Source organism: Phoxinus phoxinus (assembly GCF_949152265.1).
Source record: "Phoxinus phoxinus genome assembly, chromosome: 12".
NCBI lineage: Eukaryota > Metazoa > Chordata > Actinopteri > Cypriniformes > Leuciscidae > Phoxinus > Phoxinus phoxinus.
In genome coordinates this window covers 273,623-286,755 of record NC_136887.1, presented here as the reverse complement: position 1 = coordinate 286,755, position 13,133 = coordinate 273,623, and the positions used below count along the sequence as shown (strand labels likewise).

At 37.8% G+C, this 13,133-nt stretch overlaps 1 protein-coding gene across 2 annotated transcripts in view; it reads right to left on the bottom strand.

The window, feature by feature from the left end:
• The window catches only part of LOC307008434 (ethanolamine kinase 1-like), a 47,918-nt gene extending 35,023 nt beyond the window's left edge, over positions 1 to 12,895 (bottom strand). Inside the window, exon 1 of one of the 2 annotated variants that reach the window (XM_079631220.1) lies at positions 12,493 to 12,895. In XM_079631220.1, the coding sequence (XP_079487346.1) occupies positions 12,493 to 12,639 (147 nt within the window). In that variant the 5' untranslated portion in view covers positions 12,640 to 12,895. The remainder of the gene's footprint in view (positions 1 to 12,492) is intronic. The other variant, XM_079631221.1, reaches the window with a different exon arrangement.
• Positions 12,896 to 13,133: the final 238 nt, after the last annotated feature.

The following is a 13,133-nucleotide window of genomic DNA, read 5'->3' as shown; positions in this document are numbered from 1 at the left end:
ATAGCGGTTCTTGAATAAAGATATTTTCCAGATAAAGTTCGTTTTTATTGATTCACTTCCGTCGCAAAGATCATTAGTTATTAATGTGAATACCAGCACATTCCCCCTGACTTCATCCAAAGTCCATTTGATTATTTCAGCAGGTACTTCAGTCACGAAGTAATCTCGCACATAATATATCAAACCAATTTATATGCTACCCAGATGAACATCAACACCACCTTTGCCAGCCCTGAGGATGAAATTATGAACTTTGTGGCTATACTCATCTACATGGGGATTGCTGAGCTGCCCTCCGTTGATGACTACTGGGCAATGGAGACCAGGGTCTCACAAGTTGCAAACCTGATGTCATCCAAGCGCTTCAAGTTATTGAAGAGGGTTGTGCACTTCAATAACAATGCTCATACCCCTGGTAACAATGATCGCATCTTCAAAGTCCGGCCATTGTTCAACTATCTGGTTACTGCTTTCAGAAAAGAGCCAGAGACCCCCAAGCAGTCTGTTGATGAGGTGATGGTTGCCTACAAAGGCAAGACTGCTGGCAACCTGAGGCAGTACATAAAATCCAAGCAGACAAATGGGGTTTTAAATTATTTGCCAGGGCTTCTCAGGATGGCTTCATTCACGACTTGATCCTATACCAAGGGCAGACTACACTTGAGGCCCACGGTGTCCCACTGACACCTGAACAACAAGTCATGGGTGTCACCAGCCAGACAGTCTCTGTCTTGGCAAGCACCATGTCCTCCTCCAGCCCAAAAACCATATTTGCAGACAATTACTTTAGTGGCCAAGATAGTGTGCGATACCTCAAGAGCAAGAACGGCCGGTGTCAAGTGTATTTTAAAACATCATGGCTTCCCACACTTGACAAGGGAAGGACTTGATCAGACTCAGCATTTCACTCATTCTTCAATTTATTTGACCAGTAACAAGAAAGGTGAAAAACCTTTAAACATACAACACATAAAACAAATTAAATAAAGTTCATTATTTCCCATCAAATACAATAAAGCACACAAAATACATCAGGCAAAGGGTAAGTATATTTTACACAGATTAACCATTACTTCATTTTATCACCCAGGTAAACAGTGTAAATCAGGCATTGAATGAATAATCAGAAAGCCAACTCTACTTTTAATTTAACTTGTTATTCTTTGTTTAGCCTAGATCATTCTACACAGAATTTATATATAACAATTTCATTCATAATTTCAACCTAAATAAAATAAAGCATTTCACACGATTTCATTATGAATTAGCATAAGATTACTTCTGTTCAGAAATGGTTAAGTCTCTTTGTACAAATTCTCTTTGTACAAAACATTTACCCATTGTATAATATGTATTTAGTTTCACTCTATTAATAGTGCAATTTACAATGTATCTTTATCAACAGACCATATATTTTACTTGCTCATACAGACTACTACGTAGCCAGCGCTCACATTTAAACAGTCTTCAAAGTCCAGTAAAGAGGTTTCCGGTAGCCCTTTTGATCTTTTCCTTTTCCCATGAGATTCAATTCCGTGACTCTTTAACGATTTGTTCCTTCTGCTGTTCTTAGCTGCGTTGCCAACTAAACAAACTCGCGCTGCTTATATTGTCTGAAGGTTTCTGACGTGTGCTGCTAATTAATCTAATTTCGCTCACCTGCTGAGGCGCGCTGCAGAGCTGCACACTCGCAGTTACGCGCATGTTGAAGCAAGGCCACTGTCACATGCACCCACACGCAGACACACCTCCCGGCAGATCGACGCAACAGCCGGTACACCGGAACAGTCAGGGACAATAGGACTGGCAATGCTCCACTCAACAACAACAAGGTTGTCACTCTGATGTCAACAGACATGGGGGTAGAGCCTTGGTCCTCAGTCTACAGGTACTGCAGTGACACCAAGAGAAAGGAACAAGTGAGCTGTCCATATCTCATCAAGAGCTATAATGCAAACATGGGAGGGATTGACAAGAGTGATATGCTGGTCCACCTCTACCGCACTCCCTTGAGAGCCAAGAGATGGTACATGCGTCTCTTTGCCTATGCCATTGATGTCAGCCTCACTAATGCCTGGATAATGTATAGGCGTGACAGCAAGGCTCTTGGTGTGAATGATGGCCTGTCACTGAAGAACTTCAGGATCCAGGTGTTCAAGATAGCCAGTAGCTCAAAGTCAATGACATCTAGACCCCGCAGGAGCTCAGCACCACTGCCAGGCAGTTCCAGCACCTCTGCTGATATCCCCAAGCCTATCCGGGGACACCGCAGTCACGTGCCACACTACTCTGTGCGGTTTGATGTGTCCCTGTTCCATGCCCCTGTCTACAGCAACATCCGCCAGACCTGCAAGCAATGCAGCAGTAAGGGTCAAACCTTGTCTGCAGGGTCTGCCAGCTCCATCTGTGCCTCAATGCTGAGCGCAACTGCTTTGTCAAGTACCGTGAAGCAGTTACCTAAGTGACTGAACTGGACTGACACCAGAAGAAATTAGTTCATTATGCAATGTTCCTAAATGGTCTATGACAGTGGCCAGTTTGTTCCTCAGGAGAAAATATGCACTTTTTAAAACACAAAACAAATTGTGTTTTATTTTTAACCATGATCCTCGTGGCTGCTGATATTTTATTTGTTGTTTAGAAATATTTTGTATTCATCAAGTGTTTGATTTATACATTTTTCTTTGATCAATTATACAGTTTGTTTCTCATATTATTATTTATTTACAATTTCTTTGCCAATTTTATTATTTATTTACTTCTTATTTGCCAATATTTTGACTGTTACTGCTGTAACAAGTGGTCTTGTTATCAGTTCTGAACAGAATGTTATGTGTATTTGTTGAATATGTGTTTTTCTTGTATGACAGTCATGCCAGTATCAGTTCCTCAAGACAGAGATGTCTCTAAATAAATGTTCCTTACAGTTTGTGTGTGTTTTTCTCATATTTTTTTTTTTAAAATTCACTCTCTGTAATTTCTTTTACCCTAGACAGGCAAGTGCTCATATATGGTTCTTCATTGACCTTGATTTGCAATGCAAAGATGAAAAACAAAATATCTTTTTTTTTGAATGTCCTATGACATCCCCCATTAGCTTTCTGAGGTTAAAATGTAACATTTCCAATTATTTCAATGAGTGCCCTACAAAGGGTTAATGTGTCATTCTGTTCACCTGTGTTTTGATTAATCATCTCATTAGTTTCCTTTGATTGGTCCATGCTTATAAGCCTGAGTTCTCCTTTTGTCTGTCGGCTCTTGTTAACGTGTGTGTCAATGTTCCGTGAATTAAGTGTATTCTGTGATTAAGAGTTGTTCTGTTAGAATGGTGTCGTGTTAGCGGACACTAAATTAATAACTAATGATCTTCGCAACAGAAGTTAATCAATCAAAACTAACTTTAGCTGGAAAATAACTTTATATCCTAATGCTGTTGTACAACCTAAACAATCTGTTTCGGTCATTTCTATTATAACTGTAAAGCTGCTTTGAAACAATCTATACTGTTAAAAGTGCTTTATAAATGAAGGTGACTTGATTATTATATACGTTTTTGTTATTATGTCAATGTTCCGCGAATTGAAAGTGTATTCTGTGACTATTATATACATTTTTGTTATTAAATTCTGGTTCCTGTTACTCCTCTTCATCATGCGAGTTTAATATTTCTATGTTACGTAACAAATAATACAAATAATAATAAGATGTCTTTAAAATATTTATTTCTTTTTGTGAATTGACCAGTTTGCAAATCTTCCATTTATTTGGGAATATGATTTTTTTTTGTGCGTTTTATCAGCTGCTCTGATGGCTTTAGTATATAATCTATTTTGTACTTTACTTTAAATTTTTTATTCAGAATGCATTCAGTTCCAACCAATAAAATGTCTTCATTTAAATCCACACATATGAACTAACATGTCATTCTTCAAACATCTTTTCAAGTTAACTCTTTATCAGTGGAAAACAGTGGTCATTTTGGACTGTGATCTGTTTGGACCCTGTGACCGGAACATGGCTATATTTTACCTTTTGTTCTAACCCTCTGACAGATGCAATAAATACTTGTTATTATTATTACTTAATACTTTTTTCTTTTTTTTATTAGAGTGGGAAGTTACACATTTGTAAATTGTGTTGAACACATGAATTGATATTGTGATAAATGACAATGAAATGTTAGGAAAGTTAACATTAGGTAATCATTAATTTATTTTTTACTGTTTTTGAAAGAAGTCTCTTCTGCTCACCAAGGCACCATTTTTTAAAATCAAAAATACAGTAAAAATAATAATATTGTGAAATATTATTACAAATTAACAGAACCGTCATCTATTTGTATATATTTCAAAGTGTAATTTATTCCTGTGATCAAAGTTGAATTTTCAGCATCATTACTCCAGTCTTCAGTGCAACATGCTCCTTCAGAAATCAGTATAATATGATGATTTGGTGATCTGGAAACTTTTCTTATTATTATTATTATTAATAATAATGTTTAAAGTAGTTGTATCTCAGCTCATCTTCTGTGCCATTTGATGCCTAAAATTGTTTAAAAGAGTTCAGCAGAATGACATCTGTACCGCAATGAAGATGCTTCTGCTATCAAAATGTAACACAAAGTCGAAGTTCCTCCAACACAACATTAGGAAATAATACTTTGTTACAGTACTTGAGTATTTTTTGGGAGAATCTGTACTTTACTTGAGTTTTTATATCTGTCAGTTTTACTTGATAAAAAGTAAGACATTATCAGTGTGGTGGAAATCTAACAGTATTTTTCATCCAGTTTGACACCGTTATGGAACAACAACATGTTCACTATCAATAAAAAAATATTTTCTCTTCCCGAAAATGAAAGAGAAAGGAATATTAAACTTAGGGGATATTTTGGAAAATTATTTATTTATGACTTTTGAACAATTACAAAAATATATAATATTTGAGAAAATAATTTAGATGATTATATCCACTCCTTCTGGAACCGTACACACATCAAGAAATTCTGGTCTGAAGTTATATATAAACTTTTAGTGATTCTAGACTTTAAAGTCTGCGTGAACCGGAAGTTGCAAACGACTTTTCTCCAGTGTTTGTACCTTTATTTTTTTACAGGCAAGTCATTAAGTCTTGTGTTCAAGTGTTGTGACGTATTTCCCAGTGAAAGAGAACATTGCACAGAGGGTTTTACTCCAGCGCTCCTCCTCTCCATCGCTGCTCATAGCACACTATCGGCTTGAGGGAAAGGATAAGCCGTCAAACTGACGTCATCAGAAAAGGAACGCCATTCCAGACCGGAAGTAAATTTTCAGATTTTGATTAAAGATTACCACGGCAAACTATTTTTTTCTGTGTATTAACTTGCACAGACTAATTGTTCACCACAAGTCTAGTAATATGCGCTAACAAAGTAAATAGGGTCAATTTTAGGGTTAATTTCATGCCGACTTTAATCTCTTTAAATACTCTTCAGTATTTCTGTTAGGAGATCTTTCTCCCATTAACGCTTCAAAAGAAACAATAACATTTATCTTTAACTCATCCATATAAGCAAAGAAAGTAATACTATTAAACTGGAAGAATAGAACAAAATATCCATTACCCAATAGTTTAACACTTGAGGAAATGACTACAACACTTAGGAACACAATGACTGCTTTTGAAAAAATATGGAGTACACTCCTAAAGTTCCTGGACAGATGAACTTGCAACATGAAATAATGCATATAATCAAAGGTACGGATAAATTAGATGTTTAGTGACTTAAGATGTTAAATAATGTAAGTTTACAGTTAAGTTTTTGGTGTTTGTTTTTCTTGTATTTGTACCCAGCAATGCATGTTATAGTTGTGTATGTTATGGTCATGTATATGTATGTATTTCCATATGTATATGGTTTACCTTGTTTGTTTTCCGTGTACTGTATGTATTGTAACCCTTTTAGTCTATTTACAATAAAAAAAACTTTTACTCCACAATATTTGCTATAAATAAATCAAATGTATACATTTCCCCAAAGCATATTCGTTGCTTACTACGGAATAAATTCTGAAGAACAGACTGCAAGCATGTGCAAACAAGTGAAAAGCTGTCTCATGATATCGCCATGACAAGGGGTGAGGGTGAAATTAGCATATAATATGTCACCGCTACATTCACATTACATTACCATTGTAAACATCTGCTCTGCTCCAGTGTTGTGCCAGTTCATACCTAAAAAGAACTAGCTCAAAGTTCAGTTCACACAGTTGATAATGAACTAGTTCATGTTCATAGTTCTTTTTTTTTTTATGAACTAAGTTCACATATAGTTCACGTTCATTTGTTAAATTATTTTAAAGATAGGCCACTATCTTACTCAATAGAACCTCTTTACCATCCATTACCAATTGGTTGATGAAAATTTATTAAAATTAAGATACAATTTACAAACGCCGATCCAAGTGCGCTGGTGAGATGTGAACGAGCTGTAAGTTGTGATAAGGTGAGCGCGAACAGTAGGCTACGTGTACATACGTGTACATATCCTTCCGGAAACAACGGGCCATATGAGATTCTACACAGTTCAGCGCACTTGGATCGGTGTTCGTAGATCGACTGGTAGTGACTGTTTTTCAAAGATGGCTTCTGCCTGTATACGCGAAGTTGACTGTATGTATAAAATATCTTCTTATTAAACTGTCTGGACACTGTCAAAGTTCTCAATGGATAGTTTGTCATACTACGGAGACAAGATGGCGCCGCTGTGGTTGGCTTGCCGTCTGTCACTCATCCTTCTACTAAATTTTCTTCCAACTTGCTATGCACTTTTGACGTATGATCGTCAAACGTTACTGAACATTCGTACCTCTATTCCCGCGGGAAAAAAGGCCGCTGTTGATTGTTTCTCCTACGAACCGCACGGATCTGTGCCTTTGGACATACCAATCTGTATACGCCGCTGGCCTCTCAATCTCGTCCGGAGAAAGCGCAGGAGGAAACGAGGGAAACGGGCTGGGATATCCATCCGATGGAAAGCACACCTGCGAGCTGGCCGTGGTCACGCTGTCCGCGGCTCGATGGATCTCCCCCCGCGCTGGCTGCGCCTCATACACCCTGCAAGTGATTCGTCGGGTGGTAAAAGATCCGACTCTGTCAACATCCGGTTTCTTCGTGCGCGTCACGGAGGGGTGATTCATTCGAATCTTCGCCCATTGAACAGAGCTCGCACACTCAACGTCATCACCTCACCAAAAATGGCTTTGATTAATGCTCGGTCTTTGGTGAATAAGACGTTCTTACTGAACGATTTTTTCTCCTCGAATGAGTTGGACTTTTTGTTTATCACGGAATCTTGGACACAGATGGGAGATTTAAGCCCTTTTACTGAACTGGTTCCAAATGACTGCTCGTTTTTTAATTCACCTCGTCAAGATGGACGGGGGGGTGGCTTGGTGACTGTCTTAAAACAATCCTTTCTCGCCCACTGTAAAATGATTTCTGCAAAGGTCTTCTCCAGTTTTGAAGTGCAGTTATTAAGGCTTGAGTGGAATGGCCCTATTCTGCTAGCAGTCTTGTACCGCCCCCCTCAGCTTGTAAAGGATTTTATTCTTGAATTTACAGAACTAATGGGGGACATTACTACTAACTTCGATCGCTTTTTAATTGTAGGTGATTTTAATATTCACGTGTGTTGTCCTTCAAACAACCTTTCGAAGGAATTTTTATATCTTATTGAGTCCTTCAACTTAAAACAGTGGATAACTTCTCCTACCCACGTCCATGGCCACACCCTGGACTTAGTGCTTACTCATGGTTTCCCCGTTTCTGAAATTGTAATATCGGATACACTGATATCTGACCATAACCCTATCACATTTAATATATCTCTCCCTGATCTGCTTTATGCACCGACAAAGGTAGAAATTCTTGCTCGGCACTTTCCACCTCAGTTTCATGTGAATTTTAACATACTTTTTAACGAACTGAGTTCACAAATGGCGCTGGATTCTTCCTTTCCTGATCTTAATGTTGACCAACATCTGGATCTACTAAAGGACGCATGGTTGGAGGTGTCAAACAAAATTGCTCCTCTGAAAATCAAAGAACTAGAACAGATCCGTGGTATACCCCAGAGACCCGTACTTTAAGACAAGCATGTAGAAAAGCGGAGCGGAAATGGAAAAAGGACAGACTTCAGTCGTCACTTAAATCACTGAAGGATAGCCTACTGGCCTACCAGTCAGCTGCAATAGCCGCAAAAGCTGCTTATTTCTCAAACATGATTTCTAACAACCATCATAGACCTAAGATTCTGTTCTCCGTTATACATGCTGCCTTAAATCCACCTGTAAATACTTTTCCAAACCCCTCAAATGCACTATGTGAAAGCTTCCTGAGTTTCTTCATTGACAAAATTGCTAAATTAAGGCCTCAGAAAACAGTTCCATATGGTGATCACGGTGATCTGAGCATGCCGGAAACATCATGGGGCACTTTTAACCCTATCACTCTTCAATTACTTACGGAAACCATTGCTAAAATCAAACCCTCCTTTTGCCCTTCTGATGATATACATTCTCGCTTCTTTATAATGCTAACAGAGTCTATTGGCCCTGGCCTGTTATCTCTTATAAACAAATGTTTATCCACCGCTTCGGTTCCTTCATGCCTAAAAATGGCTTTTGTCTCTCCGATACTCAAGAAGCCTTCCTTAGACACTTCAGTTCTAAATAATTATCGACCTATCTCTGTACTTCCTTTTATTTCAAAGATTCTGGAAAAGACTGTGTTGTATCAACTTCAGTCATTCCTAAATATGTCAAAAACGGTAGCAACTTTCCAGTCTGGTTTTAAGTCTTTTCACATCACCGAATCTGCTCTGCTGAGAGTGTTAAACGACATTTTAGTTGCAACAGATGCTGGAAACCCTGTGGTTTTAGTATTATTAGACTTAACTGCAGCCTTCGATACTGCCAATCATTCACTGCTCTTATCCAGATTAGAACATTTGGGACTGAAAGGCTCAGTCCTAAAATGGTTTAATTCCTATCTAACCGATAGATATTTTGCAGTCAAGATTGGCAATTACACCTCTTCTGCTGCCCTCCTTGAAACTGGTCTGCCTCAGGGCTCTATTTTATCCCCCACACTTTTTTCTTTATATTTGCTTCCTCTGGGCGAGATTTTAAGAAGACACGGTGTCTCCTTTCATTTCTACGCGGACAACACACAGATCTATTTGCCGATTAAAAGAAATGACCCCTCTGCACTTAAATCTCTAATGAACTGTCTTGCTGAGGTAAAGCTCTGGCTTGCAAATAACTTCTTAACATTAAACGACTCAAAGACAGAGGTTATAGTTTTCGGTCCATCTGACAAATTTGAGTTTGACAGCAGCATTTTGGGTAACTTGTCAGTTTTTAATACAAGCTGCGTACGAAATCTGGGAGTTTTCCTTGACAGTCGCTTAACTTTAGAGAAACAGGTGTCCTCTGTTGTTGCGTCTGGCTTTTATCAACTCCGCCTTCTTGCCAAAATCAAACATTTTATTCCTGAAAGTTCCATTGAGACAGCCATTCATGCGTTCATAACTTCTCACTTAGATTACTGTAACGCCCTTTATTGTGGCATTTCAAAAGCCCAGCTTACACGCCTTCAACTTGTTCAAAATGCTGCGGCCAAATTTCTTACGAAAACACGTAAATTTGATCATGTCACACCTACCCTGCGAGCTTTACATTGGCTACCTGTCCAGTATAGGATTGAATACAAAATTCTCCTATTCGTGTTCAAAAGCCTGCACCACCTTGCTCCAAGTTATCTATCAGAACTCATACACCTATACAGCCCGTCCCGCGTCTTAAGATCCAGTAATCTTAATATACTTGCTGTTCCTTGCACAAGGTTGAAGCGCAGAGGAGATAGAGCCTTTTCAGTAGTGGGACCTAGATTATGGAACAACCTGCCAATACAAGTTAGAACAGCTCATTCGCTACCAGTTTTTAAATCCCTACTGAAAACCCATCTATTCTCCTTAGCTTTTAACATCACCTAAGTGTTCTCTCTTCTGTAGCCCATAAATTTTAATTTGATGTTGAATATATGCCTATAGTTTAATTGTCTAATTACTATACATGTAACTTCTCAGCTGTTGTGTATTTTAACTGAATGCTATGTTCTATTTAATGATTGTACAGCACTTTGGTCAGTCCTGTGACTGTTGAAATGTGCTTTATAAATAAACAAACTCAAACTCAATGCTTCGGTTTGATGGTAGGGACCCTCATTATGCTGCCGTGTTAGTGTGGGGCTATTTTGAGCCTTGTTAGTGGTATTAACAAGCGATTTTTATTTGTCATTACTCAATGCCCTATATACTAGCGTTATACTAGCGTTATAGGCTAAACTGTTTTTAGAGATAAAACTATTTACATTCGATAATCATGAAAACAAATCTCAGATAACGGTTGACTAGGTAACAATGTGTAATTAGACCAAAGGTTCATTTTGCGCCGGAGTTCTCCTTTAAGTACAAAAAAAAATCTCAAACTTTATTTTACTCAAGTAATATTCTTAACAGTGACTTTAACTTCTACCAAAGTCATTTTCTGGTAAGATATACTTTGACTCAAGAGTGACTTTCAGGTTGTGTTTGAGGAGACCATAAGGCCATCTGGAAAAAGAAAAACTAATGCCGAACTGCAATATTGGAAGAAAGAAATGGAGGGTTTTGGAAAGGTCAAAGTCCAGGTCTCAATCTAATTGAAATACTGTGGCAGGACTTCAAGAATACTTCAAGAATCCCCTCTAAAACAAGTTTCCTTAAGCTGATAGTAGTGGAGGAAACAAAGTAAAAGTAAGGCTCCGTCAGCAGTGAAGCATGATGATGGCAGCACTAAGGATAAAATAATCTACCAGTGCATGGATGTTCATGTTTAAGTATTCAGCCCTTTTAAGTGAGCAGGCCATCTTCCGTTTCCCATTCAATACTTAGGGGAAACCTTTTTCCTTTTGAATAGATTATAATTATAGAAATAAGGGGTAAATAATGAAACTCATTGTCTTTCAGTCAATTTAAGATAGGGGTGTGCGATATTACGATTTTTGATCGTGGACGATTAAAATGTCTCCACGATCTGCTTTTGAAGAAATATCGTAGGATCGTGCATTTTATCAGTTTGCATTTCTGGCGCCTCCGTCTCAACATACTGTACAGCGCGACGTATATCCACATGAAATGCAGAGGAACGGGACACTGTAGTTCATAATTTATTATTTGCAAGTGTTTTGAAACCTTACCGGTTAAACATGTCATTCGCTGCTGATGCGCTGTTCTAACGGGCGCTTTTCTGAGCGCAAACACCCGACGTGCGCATGCACTAAAAGCCTGTCTAACAGCGTCTGATTACTGGACTAAGTTATCTTTCGAGTCTTATTGCGCTAATACTGTCAAATACACAGAAGGTTTACATAAACAAAGTTGGTTATGTCTAAAGTGAAAGAACAATTGGAAAAAAAAAAAAAATCTGCCTTGTCAAATGCGTGTAGACTCGTTGCGCGCAGATCTTAAAGTGACAGTAGCCCTAATAGTAAACATGCAGCCGCTTGTCCTTAAAGGGACAGTTACCCAAAAATAAAAATTCTGTCATTATTTACTCACTCTCTAATGTTGTTCCAAACCTGTATTAATTTCTTTCTTGTGCTGAACACAAAAGAAGATATTTTGAGGAGTGTGGCTAACCGGGCGGTTGCTGGTCCCCATTGACCATAGTAGGAAAAAACTATTATGGAAGTCACTGGGGTACATCAACTGTTTGTTTACCCACATTCCTCCAAATAACTTTTATTTTCAACAGAAGAGGGAGACTTATTCGGGTTTAAAACGGCTTGAGAGAATTACAATTTTTGGGAGAACTATCCCTGTTAATAAAACAACAGAATACAAAGAGCATCTCACTCACTCTTGACTGAGAACTTTAATAGTAGCTTTAATAAGAATCAATGTAAAATGTATACAGTGAAGTCGATGTTGTGTTTTATTTTCATATTTGTTCATTTAATTAATTTCTTCAATGCTGTTAAATACACCTGTAGCTGAAAAAATAAAGCACTGTTTATTTAATTTGTATATTAAGTTGTGTATGTGTATCTTTGTTCTTAATTTTTAATAACAAAGAAAATGACAAAGATTTTTTATCTTCGCCACTTTGGCCTAAATATCTGCCATTCTTTTTTATTTTATATTTTGTTACCTAAGGCTTTGTTTTTAAAATAGGGACATTAGTTTGGCTGTGATGCTCAGTCACTTGCAAAATAGTAAAACCAACATGAAAAGGAATCGTGATAAAATCGTTAATCGTGATTTTCCTGAAACAAATCGTGATATGATATTTTTGCCATATCGCCCACCTCTCAACTCTTCATCGTGTAAATACTAAACACTTACGCAAATAGTTTTTTTAATGGTTTGTTTTTTTAAATATTGTCTAATAATTTAGATGATGAACTTGCCTTGATCTGAACATCTTCTGGTTTCCACTCTGGCCGCAGTTTCTTGAGAAGTTCTGATATCCCGTGCCGAGGGGTGCGCTCATCAATGCAGACATCTAAATGTAATCTCTTGTAACGTCCATCATTTGGATTCCTTGTCAATTCCATTCTTTTTTAGATGGCTTCACAGCTCAGATAATCTAAATCAGATATATGAAGGGCTAAGGAGGATTTGTTTTAGGGCTTGTCAGCGTTATGATCTTATCTCAGTTGTTTATTGAGACACTGTCAGGCTTGCAGGACCCTCTATGTATTCAGTGACTCAGCAAAGCTTTGGGTTTATCAAAGTACAATGTTCTTTTGGGCATCTTCATTGCTTAGTTAGTTAAGAGTTTACTTATTAACCCTAGATTTAAACTAAGTAAATCTAAACAGAAGGGCCTCGATTATATGGTCATTTCCTTTTTATCAGCAACCAATCGTGAAAGTAAAAGGGCTGAATGCGCAATCTCATTGGCTGATGATAAATCTTTAAAGCCTGTTTTCTCAAAATGACTTTTCTCTCATACTCCAAGTCCGAAAGCTCCACTTTAGTAGCACCTATATACACCAAACTTTCCAGTCTTGTACCTAGTTATATTATGAAGACATTTACAGAGGGA